This window comes from Nanorana parkeri, unplaced genomic scaffold (assembly GCF_000935625.1).
Source record: "Nanorana parkeri isolate BGI_ZX_2015 unplaced genomic scaffold, ASM93562v1 scaffold7, whole genome shotgun sequence".
Lineage (NCBI taxonomy): Eukaryota > Metazoa > Chordata > Amphibia > Anura > Dicroglossidae > Nanorana > Nanorana parkeri.
The window spans coordinates 4,915,170-4,935,854 of NW_017306275.1; the positions used below are offsets into that span (position 1 = coordinate 4,915,170).

General features: G+C 42.5%; 1 protein-coding gene across 1 annotated transcript in view; it reads left to right on the forward strand.

The window, feature by feature from the left end:
• The window catches only part of VAPA (VAMP associated protein A), a 34,920-nt gene that overhangs the window by 4,553 nt on the left and 9,682 nt on the right, over nucleotides 1–20,685 (forward strand). The window contains exons 2-6 of the mRNA XM_018553804.1: nucleotides 7,125–7,140; nucleotides 10,134–10,269; nucleotides 16,940–17,043; nucleotides 20,380–20,464; nucleotides 20,579–20,603. Coding sequence (XP_018409306.1) covers nucleotides 7,125–7,140; nucleotides 10,134–10,269; nucleotides 16,940–17,043; nucleotides 20,380–20,464; nucleotides 20,579–20,603 — 366 coding nt within the window. The remainder of the gene's footprint in view (nucleotides 1–7,124; nucleotides 7,141–10,133; nucleotides 10,270–16,939; nucleotides 17,044–20,379; nucleotides 20,465–20,578; nucleotides 20,604–20,685) is intronic.

A 20,685-nucleotide genomic window follows, 5' to 3' on the forward strand; every position in this document is an offset into this window, starting at 1 on the left:
TTTCGTATGGTGTTTCGTGTGTGGGGGGGAGGGCTGGCCTTTTGTCTTTTATGGGGGTGCTATGAATTGAGTGTAATTGGTACCTGGCGAACCACAGCATGAACCAAACTGTGTGGTTGCTGATCTCCCGAACTAACTCTCCTGCCTGCAGCACTGTCTCTTTTATCAACTCTACAGAATGCAGATCAGTAGAACGTGTAGGTCTTGCTTTGAACTGTATAATTAAACATTATAACAGAGTAAACTTTTTGTTTTCCCAGCCTTTTTTTTCCATTTAATAAATTGATAATAGGGTTTAGGTTTATGTTTTGTGGTGGCTTGTATATGGACAGATGGCTAATGAGAACTGGTGATGCCTTGCCAGGTATCACCTCATCTTTTGGATTCAACTGACAGATGAATGTGGTGCTTGTGGGGTAAAATGTTTACAGCATCTTTCTACTTTAAAAAGTGAATAGTTACCAGAGAGATTTTCTAGCGTAGATCTCTTCTTGTGATATCACTTTTAAAGGCTATTGGTGCATGTTAACATTCATCTACATGATACAATTGTCCTAAGCAATGGTGAGACTGTACAAATTTATTGGATACTAATTATATAGCATAGAAATGGGTATATAGCTCAATTTGTTAATTGATTTACATTGAATTGATTTATTAAGTGCTTAGGTAAATTTATTGATTAGCTTAGTTTGGCTTAATTTGTTTATTTTTATTTGACGTTTTAGTAACTTTGCAAGTCTGTATGAATAAATTCCTGACATCCCCATTTTATCACAGCTCACTGTACCACACATCACACACGCATTGTCGTGTGAATGGGGCACATAGAAGACAATTGTTTTCTGTGTCCTAGCACAGACTGTTGTTCTGGTGAGTAAAAATGCCGGTCACTGCTGTATCTGTGAGCGGGCCCTATCAGTATAACTTTTCAAACAAGCTTCACCTTTTTATCATTAAAAAGCAGTCATTGAGCTTCTGTAAGGCTGCCTAGGCTGAGGTTAGTGCTGCAACCAACTAATCGATTGATCGATAATGAGAATAGTTGTCAACTATTCTCATTATTGATTAGTTGGTTGGATCCCCTAGCTCTCTCCTTCACGCTGGGAAGGCGGCACAGCAAGCAGTGGGCGGGTGCAATAGCCAGCCTGCTATTGGTTATTGCAATTTGAAATGTCCAATAGCAGGCTGGCTATTACGCCCACTACCTGCTGTATTTACATTGAGTTGCTGTCTGTGGAATCTTGCCACTGGCAGATGTCATTTCCTGGCTGAAGCTATTCAAGTTCCATGTGCTTATAATACAATTATTACAAAAAATAATAATAAAAGGTTGGGAAAAAAGTAATTTTTGGTTTCGGCCTGACAAATTCTGCTGTGGGAGGTGCACTGCAGTGCTGTTCATTTCAATGGCACCCCAAATGCGCCTCCCATCCCCAGTGTGATCGCCCGCACTGGAACGCAAGGTACCACAATGCCTTCCAGTGATGAGCGATTGCAAAAAATTGTCCTAGCTGAGATGATATTGTAAGTCTGCTGCAGGCAGAAGAAAACATTTCCTAAAGTCTCCCCTCCCCCAGTAATTAAACTGCAGTATTCTCGGCTTATACAAAATCACATGGTTAGAGGCTAGCGCAAGGGGGCTCACACTGCTAAGAACTTAACAGACTTCAGAATTTAGGTTTTGGTAGTTCTGAGCCAGCATCTTAAGTAGGGTATACACAATATGAATTTCGTCCGGTTCCTGATGAACCGGCTGAAAATTCGCACAGTGGGTGCCGCTGTCGGCATCCTTCCTCCCGGCATCCCTCGATCATCTCATTGAAGGAGCAGGTTGGAAAATTATTGCTCAAACACAGCTTCCAGCTGCTTTTCTTCATTTGAACTCTCAAGAGTTAGGGAAATGTCTTTTTTATACTGTTGTCACCAGAGCAGGTGTGCGCACCGGAAGATTTCCCCTCTATTCCTATTCTGGTGACAACTTAGAATTTTGGATTTACTCCTCACAGTCCTTGTGATAGTGATCACCAAGAGAATTAGAGAAAGTAAATCCCCCAAACTGAGACATGGGCAGCAATAAACCTGACAGATATCCGTTCCGCCCCTTCGCCCTTCTATCCGTTCCGCCCCTGCGCCCTTCTATCCGTTCCGCCGCTTCGCCCTTCTATCTGTTCCGCCCCTTCGCCCTTCTATCTGTTCCGCCCCTTCGCCCTTCTATCTGTTCCGCCCCTTCGCCCTTCTATCTGTTCCGCCCCTTCGCCCTTCTATCTGTTCCGCCCCTTCGCCCTTCTATCTGTTCCGCCCCTTCGCCCTTCTATCTGTTCCGCCCCTTCGCCCTTCTATCTGTTCCGCCCCTTCGCCCTTCTATCTGTTCCGCCCCTTCGCCCTTCTATCTGTTCCGCCCCTTCGCCCTTCTATCTGTTCCGCCCCTTCGCCCTTCTATCTGTTCCGCCCCTTCGCCCTTCTATCTGTTCCGCCCCTTCGCCCTTCTATCTGTTCCGCCCCTTCGCCCTTCTATCTGTTCCGCCCCTTCGCCCTTCTATCTGTTCCGCCCCTTCGCCCTTCTATCTGTTCCGCCCCTTCGCCCTTCTATCCGTTCCGCCCCTGCGCCCTTCTATCCGGTACGCCTTATCATATAGGGATGTTCATTTTTTTATATCAATTTATTTAGTTGATTTAATCACCAGTTGTATAATATTTTTAAAATTAGGTTCTTAAGCTGGCTGTGCATGTAACATGTTACACACTTTCCTTTTTAGATGTACCAACAACCGTCGTTCAAAGATCCTACCTAAACAATCCATTTTGGTTTTATCCAGTGAGGTAGACATGTTTGTGCTGTCAGTTAAAGGAAGTAGGTGGTGCTGTGCAGGTACACCGTGAATGCTACTGCCTGTGTCGGTACACCGTGAATGCTACTGCCTGTGTCGGTACACCGTGAATGCTACTGCCTGTGTCTGTACACCGTGAATGCTACTGCCTGTGTCTGTACACCGTGAATGCTACTGCCTGTCTGAATTTGTAAACATCATCCCCATCAGGTCTATGGCAGCCATTTTCAACCAGGGTTCCATAGAGCCCTGTCTTTCCTCCATTGATTGCCAAGGGCTACTTAAGCAGAGGTGGAATGACATTCCACACGATAGTGCCGGCATAGAGCTATGGCAAAACCAACTGCAGGGATGGGTTCCTTCAATACAAGCAGCATTCCTTGCACTGATTGCCAATGTAAAGGGGCACATTAAAAAGTTTGGATAGTAAAAAAAGAAAAATGAATACCTCTGCAGTACACCCCCCATACACACAATTGTTAAATTCTTGTTTTAAAGGAGAACTATGGGGTTAAGGCTTTTCCCCATAGTTCTCCTTAGGGTAACGAGAGGACACAAACTAGCGTCCTCTCGTCACCCTAGGCTCAGTATAAAGGGAGCTGCAGCTCGCGGTATACTGAGACGCTGAAGCGGATCCCGACAATTATGTCTGGATCCGCCCAGCTGCGTGAGTGACAGCTGGCTCTGCCTATCTAGAGACAGAGCCACCTGTACCCTCCCCCGTCCGATCCGTCAGTCAGCGCTGGCGGATAGGGGAGGGGGCAATCCAGCCACTCCCCTGTCACGGCAGAGCGATGTGACAGGATCGAGAAGTGAGCGAACGCTGGTATGTGTTCACTCACCTCCCGATCTACTGAGTTGACCTGTGACAGTCTCATTGTCACAGGTCGGCTAGAACTATGAGGTAAGTGAAAAGCATTCACCTCATAGTTCTCCTTTAACACAGGAGTAGAACATTAAGATGTAATATTTCACTCTTTCCTTAATCATACATTTAAAACATCGTAAAAACAGCTTCCATACCAGCCATGGCTTCAGTATTGTATCGTGAATATCTATCGAATCATAGATAACCGAATAGCTGGAACATGATTCCAGCTATCAAATGTAATCTCTATAAATGTCCAAGAATAAAGAGCAAAAACTGCCAAAGCTGGAAATCAAACTAAAGTGGCCCCCTGTTGGTGTTGGGCGAAATATCAACTTCTAAATGGAGATTACCTTAAATAGCTGGCATTTAAACGTGTGTGTGCGCGCGTTTATTGTGATTTCCGTTCCCCAATTTGGGCTCTGATCTGCCTCTGCTCTTTGCTATGGCTTCATCGCTTTGACCAGTAGTAACACTGTTGTGTTCCTGTTGGCAGTGTTTTGTATAAAATGTTTTTCATGCTTGTGGCTATGACATTGATCTGTTTGGACGATGACTGCAGGATATTTCCTATATTTTAACATTCCATTGTGTGTAAAAAGGAATAGCTTGCTGACTTCCTTCTCCAATGTGATGGGGGATGGATAAAACAAATGGTACAAGCTCCATTAACTCAGAGCTGTTTTGGGATACATGGTTTGTGAAACAAATGTCATTAGTAATTTGTGAGGAATGTTTTAATATGGTTTCATGCTTTTCTTTGTTCAGTGAACTTAATTTTCATCTTATTTATTACATGTAATCTAAAAATGCAGCAGTAGAAGCCTAAATTGTTGATTGCTGAAAATGGATGGAACTGATCAAATAGAAGAAAGAATAAGGCTAGTGTTGTAGACTGGATCATTTGACACAGAGTAGTGTGTATAAAAGGTGTGAAGATTGTTTAATTCTTCATCTGATATGGAAGGTTGAACTCGAGGAATACACAGGGTGTGAGTGAGCGCATAATGGGCTCAAGCCAGGGTCAGGCTGCTAAGAATCACTTGATAGAAAATCATTTCAAGCATGCTATAAGTATTTGCTCCACCATGACATCATGCTACTATATTTCTATGTTTTCTTCTTCTCTAAACTTTATAAAGTGATTGAACTCCTAGTTCATTCAGAAAGTATTTTTAAGTGCCCAGCACAACAAATTCCATGATTGTCAATAGCCTTGGTTCACACCTGAGCAGAAAAACGCCAAGTGCCCGAAAAGGTACAGGAGCTTCTTTGGGCAGATGAAAGCGTTTTATTGCCTTATATAGACTTCATTGGAAATGGCCAAAAACCCGCAATAGAAGCATCTTCCAGGACAGCCATCGAGATATAGGCTCCGCCTGCCTGCAACAGGAAACACATCAACCACATTAAATAAATAGACTCCTCCTTCCATCCCAAGTCAGTTTTTTTGTGTTTCCGCCGGCTACACAGGGACATCGTAATGTTTGTTGTTTTCAGGGCTCATGTTTGTTTGCCTTTGGGCTGAGCCTTACCCTGCTAGGCATTGGGACCTACTCCAGGATTACCTGCTGCAGCGCATGCAGGGCTTCCCTATCGGACCCCCATCCGATTCTGGGCCAAGGTTCCCTTCCATCACTCAGGGAAGGCAACCATCCTCCTGCACGTGAGTTGGCGCCAGATGGTGGCCCCCCCTGGTGTACAGCAGTGGCAAGGTGTGCTGTAGGAATGCTGAGCCCAGGTTGTGGACATTGGTCTGGCAACGACGGGGGTAGCATAGGAGAGGTACAGGGAGGCTGGAGGAGTCCAGGGGTCCCGGCTACCTTGGCAGTAGGGGGTTCTTACCTGATGGTATGGAGAGCAGGGTCAGTCTGCGGCAGCGTGGAGGTGTGGGCCTCGCGCGGCGGGCTGCGGTGTCTCATTTTTGCGCATTTATACGCGCATTCTTCCATTGCCCACAATGGTTTTATGAGCTGCCAGTCTCATTGTCACAGGTCGGCTAGAACTATGAGGTGAGTGGAAATCACTCACCTCATAGTTCTCCTCCTTTTTTAAAGGCTTTCCTCTCATTAACACCTTTTTTTTGTTAATGAGAGGAAGCCCAATTGGTCCCTAGTCATTCTATGGGGACAGATTCCATTTCATATTGTTCAAAATATCTTGCAGTATGCCCAAAGGCCTGCGTCAAAGAAACATCTATAAGGTAAAAAGAAAAACATTTTTATGTACCTTGTGTTAATAGGAACACATAACATACATATTGATACATAACATACATATTGATACATATCAAACCGCAACGGAAGGCATAAAGATGAACTACACTTTATGCAATCCATTGCGGTGGATTAATGCGAGTTGCTTTAAGGCAGCCCATTCATTATGGAAGGGCTGGCAACTCACCACAGGATGCACAGTCGTATGATAATATGCAAAGCACATGTGCTAGGCTCTACTCCAGATCGGTCCACTTGGAGCCACTGAAAGGGTGCACACACCAGCTCTCAGCCAGCCATGGAATACACTGTAACTACAAGGAAACGCGGCACTCCTATGTCAATTGAGGATGCGTGTGTAATCTTTAATTCATCAATCGACATACAGCATGTGTCTCAGACAATATGTCTAGCGTGTTTCACACAAGCATGTGCTCAATCATAGAGCATGCTTTATGATTAAGCACAAGTTTGGATGTAAAAACATGCTTGACCCTTTTTTCACAATTCGGCACTCCAAAACTCACGGTAAATGCGTTGTGCATTTTGTGCTCTTGCAGTGAATGGCACTGCAATGCACATAGAGATGCGTTGTCATCCATTGTGGCAACACACACTGGTGCATGCGTTTTAGTGTGTTGCCACCGCTCACAAGGGTGAATGGGCCTTTATGACAGGGGCGGAAGATTAATATGGAATTGTCCAATCCAGGCGCCAATAGAAATGATTTTTAGGAGCCAGCTCCATTGACCACAACTAGAGAAAACTAACAGGCTGTACATTTTAAGGAACATTGGCTACCTGGCTCTTGGGATTTGTCAGGTCCTGCATTATGTGTTTTCATGGCATTTTGCTTTGAGTATCTGTACAATACACATCTTCGTTCAAGTTGTATACGTTCTATATTTACAGACAAAACTCACTAGGTCAGCACACAGGTAAATATAATATTGGTTAGCTAACTTGTGCTCACTGCACAGTAAACAGAGAGGCTTAAGAGGCGCGTTGCCTCATCTGTTTATCTTGTCAACTTTGAACTTCTGCTGATCATTGCATTAAACAGATGTTTTTTTTTATTATTTCTTTTGTTAAATATAATTTTTACTGGACATGACTATATCTGCAGTTCACATAACTGGGCAAAACAAATTCTTGAACTGTGACAGTCTTTAGTATGTTTGACTCACAGGTTCTGTCCTCAGGGTACAGCACTGATATATTGCAGGTGAATAAATGAGCTCCCGAATCTACCATTGCATATTTTGTAAAAGTATAATAAAGTAGTTTGCATGTTGACCACTAGCCTTAGGCATGGTACCTTTTTAAAATGAACCAGTATGCAGTGTGCTAACCAAACAAAGCAGCCAGGGTACAGCTTTGGTTACTTCTGTTGAGATGGGGACTATCAAGGATCAGTCGTGTATAAAAATAAAGGCCAACATCAAGTATTGGTTTTCCTCATGCACTTTCTGATAGGGACGCACCGATACCATTTTTTCCCAAATGCGACCCTGGTAGTACTGCCACTGACTCCAAGCTGTAGAGGGACTGCAAATCTCAGTAATACATTACATAACAATGCAGAATACCACCAACTATAGAGGACTACGAATCTCAGCAATACATTATACAGCAATGTAGACTACCAACAACAAATTCCAACAAATTATACAGCAATGCAGAATACTACAATCAGTTATAGAGGACTAGAAATTCCAGCAATGCTTTATACAGCAATGCAGAATGACATTACATCATAATGCAGAATACCACCAGCTATAGAGGACTACCAATCTCGGCAATACATTATACAGCAATGTAGAATACCAACAACAAATTCCAACAAATTATACAGCAATTCAGAATACTACCATCAGTTATAGAGGACTACAAATTCCAGCAATGCAGAATGACACCAGCTCCAGAGTACAAAAAAATCCCAGCAATACATTACACAGCAATGCATAATTATTAAGCTACATACTCAGTGCTGCTCTGGTGTGCCGTCCTGATGTCTCGAGAGTCTCGGCATTGGTCCGGAGTGTCTTGCAGGCCCCAGGAAGGAGGGGGAGATGTACGGGCCGGCACTGTAAACAGGCACTGTGTGGTTCACAGGAAGGCTGCCGAGGTCCCCAGCAAATGCTTGACCTCAGACAGCCGTTTCCGTTTAAAAATGTAAAGTGCCAGTATCGGCGTTTAGTATCGGCCATGTTCACAAGTATGGGTACTTCAGTTTAGAGTTAATAGTAAAGGAGGGACCTAGAGTTAGTTCTCTTACTTCGGTCTGTGCATCAATACCCAATATGTATTGCGGTTGGTGCCCAAGGTCCTTAATTGATTTAGTGTAGATTTTATATGTTTTGCTCGTGTGCTGCTCCCTGAGCTGGGGATCTAAACTAAAGAGCAATTTACCATATCTGCTATTTTTGGTATGAATTGCTGGTCAGTGGTTTGGAGGCTGCTGTATCAGTGCTCAGACCAGTTTTTGACTTTAGTTCTACTTTATCGTGCATAACTAGTTTTAGTATGTTTGGAATTCACCGGCAAAGAGGCAAAAGTCTATTGAAGTGTTTGGTTGTAGCACATCTTAGCTCTAGTCATAGCATTACTGCAAACTGAGAAGGTTGGCCTGCAGCTAAAGATAGCTTACTGTAAAATGCTTCCTTGCAATCCCTTACTAGAAGTGTGGGATCCAAGTCCTTTTAAGTGATGGGGATCTATTGCTCTCATACAAGGCATCCAACATATCTAGGCTTACATTACATTTAGTCTAAGTTCTTTCCCCATGCTAAATGAAATGACTACAATGCTACTTGTAGCTAGAGACCATGTAATCTATCCTGCCCTGGCTTTAGGTCGCATGAGGGAACTTGGTAGCTGCATTTTGTTAAATTCGTGCCAGGCAAGGGATACTTCTGGTGACTATGTAATGCTGATTCGTGCTGTTGATTTATGTGAATTTTATTTATAGGTACACTAGTACTGAGAAATACACACTTCATTATGTGCTCCGTTCATCCAAGCTTCTCCAGCGCGTGTGTCTCTTGCCCGTTACCTCAGAGAGAGAGCGATCAGACTGCTTTTTTCTTTTTAATTTAAACATAAACTATGTTAAAGATATCTAAAATAAGGCTTTTAGTGGGTTCAAGTGGGGGTTCTGGCATATCCTTCTACTTCCCACACTGCACAGCCTCTACCTACAGAAGCACATTTTACATTACAAAACACTCTGTAAACAGCTTGAGGAAATAAAAAATAGCTTCTAAAAGAGTACACGTGCCTGTGACTGTGCATAATGTAATCGGATATTCTTAAAAACAGAGCTTTAAAATTAGCCTTAAGGTGCCCATACACTGTACGATTATCGTACGAGAATCGTGGGAAATCCCGCGATCGTACGATAATCGCAAAGTGTATGGAAGGCGTGCAACCGTTTCTACTGTACGATCGCACGTCTTACGTCGAACAAGCAGTCTGGCGTGCTTGTTCGACAACTGCCGAATGGGCCACACCGTTCAGCATTGCAGTCATCGGAAGGAAGCCCGCCGCTCAGCGGGGCGTGCTTGCGATGATCGCAAATACGATCGGCCTGTCCAAGATGGGCAGATCGTAAGTTTTTAAAAAAAATTACTTTACAACCTTCGCAAGACTAGAGTGTTGTGGGGGTTGTACAGTGTATGCCCACCTTTTTACCCTGAATCAAAAGTTGTGCACTGCAGCAGAACCTTATTGACCAGCCCTACATCTTCAGTTCAGCTGTTCAGGTGATTAAGGGCTTGTTCACACCAAATGCAGACCAGATCTGCATGAGTTTCTGCACACGCAGTGCAGTGGGTTGTCCTGTGTTTTTGATGCGTTCCGGGCTGTTTTTGGTTTAAAAAAAACAAATGTTACATTTTTTTTTATAGTTTTAAAATGGGCTTTCAGCGCGTTCCAGGGCATTTGCATGCATTTTTGATGCATTTGCATGTGTTCCAGAGCAGGTAAAATAGGGCTTGCTGCAGTTTTTTTACATGCTGTGGAACTGAACGCTGCGGTGTGAACTAGAGCCCAAAATAACATTGTAATACATTGGACGCAGTTTTGATCCGGTCTGTAACTGCTCTGCTCCTGGAACGCGCTTGGTGTGAACAAGGCCTAACAGAACACTAATAGAACTGTAAATACTTTTTTCCTTTATCTTGCAGCTTTATTTTTCTTTGTATTAACGCCCCTGAGGCTGTTTTTATGTCTTTTTATCGTAATCCGTCTGATAAGAAAGTATGCTTCAAGGTGAAAACTACAGCTCCAAGGCGCTACTGTGTGAGGCCAAACAGTGGTCTTATAGATGCTGGAGCCACAGTAACAGTTTCAGGTAATAATAGCAGATATTGCACAACAACTTGACTTTTATGGATCCAATGTCAAAAAGTATTATTTATATCCTCGCAAAAATATTCACCCACCTTGATAATAATGTTCAGTTGCCCTGGTACTTGCATTAGTTGCATGAAAAATGATTTAATCAATTTGTAAGTTTTTATATATAGTATATGTCTGGTTATAAAAGTTTGGCTGTAAAAAATACATTTTTCATAGTGGTGAGTATGTTGAAGACCATTCCAAACAAGCAGTGTGTTTCAAACAGCAGTAACTGGGTCTGGGTGGCACAGTACTATTTGTTTCGGAAAGGTTCATGGGCCAAAGGTTGCACATCATGAAATTGCCGAGCAGAATGCTATATTAAGGAGGTTTTAAAATGTTAGAACACATTTCCATATCTTAAAAAAGATATGGAGGTTCTCGAAGAAGAACTTCAGCTTGTAGAAAAATTAACTCTTGCAGTGGGGCTACCCTTGCACTGTAAGGGTTAACTGCTCGTTGTTTTTCTAAAGATAAGTACTCGCCCACCTGCCTGCCAGACCGATCCCTGCAGCCTCTTCATCCCTGTGCTCTGCCAGTCTAAGGACCTGTGACATCATCACGTGTCAAGTGAATTGGACTGAAGACGCCGAGGGACGTTACACGACTGGAGCGAAGGGGGAGAGCTTATTGGTCACTGCTGCAGGAATGAGGATCGGTTGAGTATATCCGCTTTATTTTCACCCCTAGCAGTGCAAGGGTTAATTTTTCTACAAGCTGGAGTACTTTAAACTGGTTTACTGAGATATAGATATAGATATCTATATTTATTATTTTTTTGGGAATCGGCTAATCCATACACATTTCTGCCAGTCTTCAGAGAAATATGAAGGTCTGCATTGCTTCTGAAAATGCTAGTTGGCTGGCAGTTACTGTGACCGTCTGACTTTAATACCTGCTGAGTCATGGACCCAGCATAAGTATACAGTCTTGAAATTCTTTATTTGCAAAATAATTTTGGGTCCGTAATTCAAAATATTGAAACCATTAGATCAGCATGATAGCCAGACAACTAGCACCTCTTAAAAGGAATAGTCGGGAATGGCAGTGCAACCAGTCTTGTGATATACACACATTTGTCACTCTGCATAGTTAAACAGGCGACACGTGTAGTCCGTATTAAGCAATGCATCTTTGTTTAGAAGCTTCCTGTGTCATGTCTCTGCCTCTAGACTGTGAATGAGCATTATTATCACCTTTTGTCCAGTGAGCAGAGAGAGCTGATCCAGGGAGCAGTAATGTTCAACCAGAAAGTAGCAGGGTGGTGTTCCTGACCTAGCAAGGTACTTTCAATATTGGCTGGCCAAGATTGGAGATACGTTTGCAGGTAAATCATTATATAGATAAACATATGATTAAATATAAAGTATATCTGTCCAGAGTTCCATTATAAAGACCAACTTCTGTTTTGAATTACCTGTTGAATTATTCTGGCTCTTGAAAATCCTGTGCAATAGTTTGCACCTCTTTTCCCTTTTTTCAGGCTCTTGCAATGGTGCCAGTTAAGGCATTTGTTTGTTACATTTCAAACAATACACCCTGAAATCTAATTTTTATGGAGGCAAATTGCAGTATCTCAATGTTGAAAGCCTTGTTCTTTCTGCAAATATCCTCATTGCCTGACTGTCCAGAAATTGAGTTACAAATACATTTTCAGTTTGGGTGGTTTGTGGTTTCAGCACTTTGTGCTTTAAGATCCTCCATCTGTAAAGTAACGGATCTTTGTCATGTCTGTTAGGAAATGAAGTGGGGTATACACGGGGAGCATTTTTAACAACCTTTAGTGTGTAAAATCCAGCCGGAATGTTCGATAATACCATCAGAGGCTTGTCGATTTTGTCATTCAAAATATCATTTTGATTTTCGTTTTTGTTGACATCTGATTTTGGAATGAATGAACGAAAACCACATTCACTGTTAGAATTTCGTTAGATTGACAAAATACTTTGCAACCTGCTCCATCAAATTTTTGGTCACCGTGGTTGAAATTGATCATCGATTTGACCACATCAATGATTACAAAGTCGCACAAACGTTCCGAAAAATTTCATTTGTTTGAAATTCTACTCGTGTATACTAAACTTTAGGCAAGCACTAAGCAATTCATGTGTACAAGTCGTGAATAAAATAAAGACCTAAAGAATTTCAAATGAACCTGTGATTTTGTTGATGCACAGGTTTTTCTAAAACTAACCCTTGCAGTGCGGATACTTCTCGCAGTGCACAGGTTAGAGTATAATTAAACTTTTCTTTTTTGCATATATCTTTAGCAAGCAGTTAGGGCTGCAACAACTAATCGATTATTAAAAAAGTTGTTAACTTTTTCAATCATCGATTAATTGGCTTCTGATTGGTTGTCCCTGTTCACGGCTCCACACACGCTCCGCGCCACACCTCCTCCCCACCTCACGCTCGTCACTGCCAGATCCACCTGCCCGCATTCACACTCCACACGCCGCACCTCCTCCCCGCCTCACGCTCACCGCCCACCCAAATCCACGATCGGATGACAGCTGCCGATAGACAGGCCCGATTTCAGAAGCAAGTTGCTCGAAGACTGCACAGGTAAGCTTGCACTTTCCCCCACATGGTGCTCTATAATGTATTGCTGGGATTTGTATTCCTCTATAGCTGATGGTACATTGTGCTGTATATTATACCATCAGCTATAGAGGACTACAAATCCCAGCAATATATTATACACTATGTATAATGTATTGCTGGGATTTGTTGTATTCCTATATAGCTGGTGGTATTCTGCGTTACGCTGTATAGAGGACTACAAATCAAGGAATAATAGATTATACAGCGCAATGCCGAATACCACTCGCTATAGAGGACTACAACACCCAGCAATACATTATACAGCGCAATGCGGAATACCACCAGCTATAGAGGACTAGAAAACCCAGCAATAGTACATTATACAGAGCAATGCAGAATACCGCCAGCTATAATGTATTATTGCTGGGATTTGTTGTAGTCCTCTATAGCTGGTGGTATTCTGCATTGTGCTGTATAATGTACTGTTGCTGGTTTTTGTAGTCCTCTATAGGCGCTGCCATTCTGCATACATTGCTGTATAATTTTACACTTTTTATTTCACTATATTGCACACCACACTTTTTTTTTTTTTCTTTTTTTACTTCCACCGCTCCAAGCTTGCTCCTGTGATGGACTACAATCTCAATACACACTAGTAGTCCATCACTGGAGCCATTTTTTAAAATTTTTCTTTTTTTTTAATCGAACTTAATAATCAGCTAACCGATTTTGAAAATAATGAGAAGTGAGAAGAGGAGAGACACAGTGAAAGTCAAAGCGCACAGCCGTGAGCGTGCATGTTGGACAGACACTGTGGGACACAGAAGACACAGCAGTCAGCACTGGATCAGAGACCAGCACCAGCGCTGGAGTGACTGCTAGAAACAAGTGTACAGAAGAAGATGATCGGATCAAGAGGCATCACTAAAAGGAGAACTATGAAGTGAGTGATTTCCACTCATCCTCATAGTTAGAGCCGACCTGTGACAAAGAAGCTGTCGGCTCTATAGATCGGGAAGTGAGCAGAAACATGCACCGATCCACCCGCTTCTCAACCGTCTCGCTGCAGTAAGCTGTGACACTGCTACCCGCAGGGATCCCCCTCTCCCTCCAGTCCTCCAGCGCCGAGTGGAGGAACGAACTGGGGAGAGGGCGTGCACAGCTGGCTCCGCCTCTAGATTGATAGTGGGCTCCGCCTATCGGCCAGCTGGGTGGATCTCGACAGTATTGTCAGGATCCATCCCGGCTGCGGCGCTCTCAGTATATTGCGGGCAATAGCTTGCGATATACTGATCTTTGGGTCACAGGAGGAGGTTAGTATATGTCCTCACGTGACCATAAAGACAACTATATGGGGGTGAAAGAAACACTTGCCCAATAGTTCTCTTTTAAGGCAAGTCTTTAAAGCACAGTTACAATGGGGCAAAAGAAATGTTGACTTTAAACCCTTCATGACTGAGGCCCTTTTTTCAATTTTTGCACCCATGTTATATTCCACATTTTAGGCCTGAAAATGACGTAAAACCCCCCAACATTATATATAACCTATTTTTTCTTGGGGGCCGGAACAAAAGATATTTATACTCAACTGATTGCTAGCGATTTTTAGTAGCACGGTTGCCTGTGTGCAGTAAGCCTAAATGTTTTCCAGTGTTTTTGTTTTCATGCTTTTAGCTTTTTCCTGCGAAATTTACAAATTATACAACTGTTTTGTATTTCTGCACACAATATAACACAGGCATTTAATCACCACTGCGCTTTTTTTTTTTTTATTACTAAAAAACGAAAAAAGTACCGAAATATATAAAAAAAAAAAGTTTTCCCTTTTTATTATGTTTGGTAAACAATTATTAGTACCCAATTTTGGGGTAAAATATAAAAGACGGGGTCATCGGGTAAATAGGCACCAAACATGTGAAGCCTTAAAATTGCAAAAAACTACCATAGCCAAAATTGGCCATAGGTGACGCTTTGGGGGTAGGTTCACACCGTTTTTCAGACCAGATCTGGTCTGGAAAATGGTGTGAACCTGCCCACAGTTCCAGTGCATTCCAGATAAAATGAGAGGAGCAGTATTTTTTTTGTCTGGTCTGGAACAAACTGCGCTGGTGTGAACAGAGGCCAGAAATAGTATAGGGGTATATAAGGATGCATTTTGGGTCCGGAAACAGAAACAATCTGGTCTGGAGATAATGTGGTGTGAATGGGCCCTAAAAGCCTTTACCGCTCATCAGTTTAGTGTTATCAGTGATTGATGGCCCTAGCATTTTTGCTCTCACTGTCGCGTTCCCGGCGATATGTAACGTGCGGCGTAATTGGTGCAACTGTCGTGTAGGCGCACCTAACGCATTTTTGCGCATCTATGTGGGGGTGGGAATTTTTGTGGGGTTTTTTTGTGTAAATTTTATTTTGTGAGCAATTTTCTTCTTTTTTTTTTTCTTACACTCAACTTTGTTATCCCATAGGGCGACAAAAATCCCCCTATGTCATATCAAATTACAGTGACAGGTCCCCTTTATGGAGACATCAGGGCTCTCGAGGATCCCTAATGTCACCTAGGTACCCCCAGAGAAGCTGATGAAGCACAGATCTGCTTCATCAGCTTCTCTCCGGTTTCTGTACCGGGGAGTGACCAGAGGAATGTGGGAGTGATGTAATATACATCACTTCCTGCATTCAGAGACTGGGAGGAGAGTGGAGGGAGATCGTGTACTGATCTTTCTCCATACACGGAGCTACACTGCTGGTCCCAGATGGACGCCCGGGATTGCGGGGACCACAGGAGAGGTACGGAGGTTGGGGGGCGCACCCTGACGACATGCAGCATACAAGTGATTGGGTGTCTTTACAGACGCCGAACAGCTTGTATGTAAACGGCCATCATTGGCTGTTTAAAATTCTGGTGGTTTCCTGCTCGTGCACGCCAGGGGGCGCGCGGGCACGAAGGACGGGAGGTGGTTAAAAACAAATTTCCACTTTTTTTTTTTGACTCTTCATTTTCTATACTGCTTGGTACCACGGAGGTACGGAGGCATTCGGCTATTCACTCACTGCTGTTCGTCTCCTATGCGAATAGGGACGTACGACAGCGAGTTAGCTGCTGGAGCTTCGGCTCAGCCGATCCAGAAGTTGGATCGGCTTAGTTGAAGTCCTTCTGCACTACTTCGTCTCAGCAGAGCATGTTCTCAGCAGAGCATGTTCTCAGCAGAGCATACATTGGCTGCCGACTGAAGAGCAGCCAATGTATGGCTGAAATCTGCCGTACAAGCCAGAAGGGAAAGATCACTTCAATTAAGCAGCTTTGTGACTAACCCAATTGGGCTCACCAAACAACAATGCCTCTCTTTTTAAGATCCAGCTAGGGCAACTCCTGTAAGTAATTTCAAAGTCAGTGTTATAGGAATACTTAAAGAGGAACTTCATCCCTATCTTCAAAACAAAAACAAAGGCACCTTTTAGAAATGTTTTAGTAATGACAATCTACAAACACACACTTCTAGATAATTGCAGAATTTTTTTTTGCATACCTAATTTTTATTTTCTTCGCCAGTCTTCTGACAGTGACCATGTTAACTAAGTGCAGGTTACTAGATCTCCCTTTTACTTTTTGGAACTCTGGCACATGTGACTAGGACATGCACATCATCTCAGGGGAGGAAAATGCCTTTCCCTGACCCCTCATGATAAGATTTCCCAGCAATGCACTGCTGATGTAACCATCCCAGAATGCAATGCTTGGGTACGAGTACATAATTTGTGCCAAAGTGGACCGGGAAGTGGGGGGAAAAAGAAATTGTAAGTAAAAATAAAAATGTTTGTTTAGCTAATGTAAGATAATTTCATATTGGCATGCAGAGCTCTGTTTGTACCTGGCTTTAGTATTGGATAACAATGCGCGGAAAAGCTGCTTCTCTTTTTATACTCCTGGTCATGGGCCTATTGTGGCGAATCGTGGACCTGGCCCTGAGTTCCCATGTGCATAGGCTGTCCTTGTATTTAAAAATGCTTAACTTGTGCTGATAACCCAGATAACATGCATTGTTTGCAAAAAAAAATGTCCTTTCTCTTTTTGTTCACAGTAATGCTACAGCCTTTTGACTATGATCCAAATGAAAAGAGTAAGCACAAGTTCATGGTGCAGACAATATTTGCTCCACCAAATATTTCAGACATGGAAGCTATGGTGAGTTTGTTTTTTTTTCTTAACCTACGAAGCTATTGTTTCTTTGTAGTTCGTATAAAAATGACATGTTCATCTTGTTCTTACAATTTTTTATGTTCAGCATTCTTATGGTTTGCCTGTGGTAGTACGAACTTTGGTAGCACTGTCAACTGACTTAACTTCTGGCACCCTGTCTGCTTTGAGGAGGTAGCCAATAAAGGTGATATGAGGTGTATGTGTATTGGGTATGACTCAGGATTGGCATGGTCCCCTTGTGGACAGGAGGTAGGAGGTGAATTGCTCCAGCTGGGCAATGTTACTGCCCAAGCAATTTCACCACCATTTTGATACAGCTTAAGGTAACTACTACAGTGGGCAACTAGGGATTGTCATCTTTTGTTTTAAAATAGTTGTACTGTAAAATGTGGTGAAGATAATTTTTTCTGACCTTTAGCGACTTGATTTCTTTGTAGATATTGTAGTAAACTGGGCATTAGGCCCCGTTCACACCTTTCCGTTTTGTCGGGCGTTCAACGCTCTATGAACGCTCTACAAAACGTACAACCATGAAAATCCCATTGTTTTCTATGGGTATGGTTCACACCTTTCCGTATTTCCGCCCGTCTGAACCCCCTACAAAACGGCTGACGCCCAAACAAGTACATGTACTTCTTTGGGCCGTTTTGGAGGGCGTTTTCCATTGGGATACAGCCAAGTAGCCTTCGTAATCGCGGTAAAAAAAACCGTGTGACGGTCGCGCGACAGACGTGCATACGTAATACGCCTAGGTGTGAACCCAGCCTTAGACCATGCACACATGGAATGTCATTCTAGTTCACTGTAGATTTGAGGTACAGTTTTGTAGCCACTGAACATAATGTTATTGAGTCTGTTGTGCTGGGGGCATATTAAGGTAAGGTCAAGGTATGTGTTTGTAGCCTGAGGTCTTAGAATGTGGACAATGATACAAATGCTGTTGTAATTTACCAACTTTATTATTTGCACACTGATTTCTTTAGCTCTGAGTTTTGATGGCGGCACACAGATGGTGTACAGCGTCGGATGTAGACATGATGGATCCAGGTCCATACATTGTCTTTGTGTGACTGTTAAAACGTAGTCCTGCAGGAAACAGCATGCGAGGGCGTATAAGTCTTGCATCTACATAGAGTTAATGGAGTTGCCGCGTGCTTCTTCACGCAACTCTGAATGCATCAACCGGCCTTTCATGTTTTACAGAGCAGCACCTCATGTGAGTGAGGTCTTATGGTTTAGTTGCTATTTTTACAGAAATAAACAAAACTTACTCCCATATTGGGGAAAAAATGGCAAAGAGGTGGTCCTGTATTTCTGGAGTGCAATTTAAAGGCCGTGCAGTTAACAAGGCAAATGCATAGATCCAATCATCAGTAGCGGATTGAAGGTGGGGGGTAATTATTAGAGCTGCAGCTAACGATTATTTTCAAAATCGATTAGTTAGCCGATTATTAAGTTCGATTAATATTTATGCTTAAGTTGTAGGATTTTCACTCCCTCTCCTCTGAGCAGGACATTTTTATCTCCATCCTGTCTCTGGCCTGTATATTCATTTATTCACTTTCCTTATCCTTGTTAACCACCCAATCTGCATGAGTCCCATTGTATGTGACCTGTACATTAAGTAGAGGTGCACCAAAATGAGAAGTGTTAAAAAAAATTGAAAAAAATGTCAGATCGAAACCGAATGTTTTTTTTCTTCTAACTTTCTTTTTTTTAAATTAATGTAAATTTTTTTTTTAAATATTTTATTTATTTTTATGAAATGTTTGTATTTTTTACTTTTTAGGGGCTTCGGGGAAATATTAGGGGTCTAAACAGATCCCTGATATTTCCCTTTTTAAAATAGAAAAAGAGATTGAGGACGCACAGTCCTCAATCTCTTTTTCTGCAACCCCTGTTATCAATGAACAGGAATCCTCTTACTATAACCACAATCATGAATGAACAGGAGATGAAGTAGATCACTTCCCATTCATTCATAATTGAGGATGTAGTAACCATACTCTGTCCTCAATTATTTACAAACACTCAGTGATCACTGAGTGTTTGTACAGTTCTCCATCCTGGATTGGCTGACACAGGGGGCAGGGCGGTGCGGGAGGAGAGATCACAGCCTCCTGTGACAGCAATGGCTGTCTCCACCCACACCGCCTCTCTCCTGATCTGTAACAGGAGGCTGAACGGTGTGGGAGGAAGGAGGCTGGCCGCTCACAGCGCTCTCCTCCTGTACCGCTCGGCCTCCTGTGACAGTTTCTCTCCTCTCTCACAGAGCAGTGCCCAGCGGGGAGGAAAAATCACGGATGCACCGCTTTTTCAGCCAAAAGTGCAATTTTCGGCTGGTATATTGGTACGTCCCGATATATACATTAATAATGCACTATATCTAGTGAACCTGCACAAAATCTTCATGATAAAACTTAACGCAATACCGCTTGTTTCTTCATTTCCCAAAAATTGTGGCAGTAAATGAGATGACCTTCGAGTATCTACTTTGCAAAAAGGCGGCACTTCAGGGGTTTTCGTAGTGTTCTGGTATGTGTGTGTGTATATATATATATCTTCCTTTTATATAGTAATGAAACCAGGTGGTTATTAAATGCCACCAAAAGTAAGCACTGTCTCAAAGAAATGGTATAAAACTTATTTGGTTACCGTGTTGTGTGTGTCAAACTATCACAGGACTGAAAAATGGCCTGGTAATGAAGGGGATTATACAGGCTAGTGCACGAGTGGTTAAAGATGGCAAGTTTGTAGTTTTTGACAATGCCGCATATGAATTAAAGCACATCAAAACTCAAGAACAAAAATGTAATATATTACAGCCTACCAGCCCACAGATGTGATGGCTGCATTAGTTTAGTTTCTCAGGCGTTTAGCAAGTGTAGAAAGTGTCTGTTGATCTTGCCTGAAATGTTTATTTTTCACGTGTAAACTACTAAACCCCTGACCCTCCATGTAATGGAGATGAACAAAGACAGGCTTGTTCCTAGTGCAGTCTGTGTGATGGCTACCTCCATAGATACATTGGAGGAGTGAGTGTAGCTATCCAGGGACAGGAGGTGTGTTATTTGCAGGAATACCAAGTTAAAGGAAAGAAGCTTAAAAAAAATGAAAACCTAATGTAGCCATTGTATCGAAGCTAAAATGTATTCCTTTTCTATTTTTGGGTTTAGATGCACTCTAAATACAAAAAAATGATTTCTAAGCTAACTTGCAGTTCACCCCATTCAGACTTTTGTGTTGATTTGAAATGCTGTAATAACTGCTAATTGTTTTGTAATGTTGCAGTGCCTAACCTGTCCATTTTGTGATTTGTAGTGGAAGGAAGCAAAACCTGATGATCTTATGGATTCTAAGTTAAAGTGTGTGTTTGACATGCCACATGAACATGAAAAGCCGGTAAGTTAGCATTTTGTTAATTTTAGAATGTCATACCATCATAAATATTCCATGGTGAGGATGTGTTTTTTTTTCTAATGCTTCCGACTATTCTTTTTGACTGTAGTTGCATGAACAGAACACGAGATGCACAAGTCTGTGCCATCCAAGACATTCTGCTCTTCACAAACATTATTTGTTGGTGGTCTTATAAGAGACACTCGGCACCGAAAATACATTCCACAA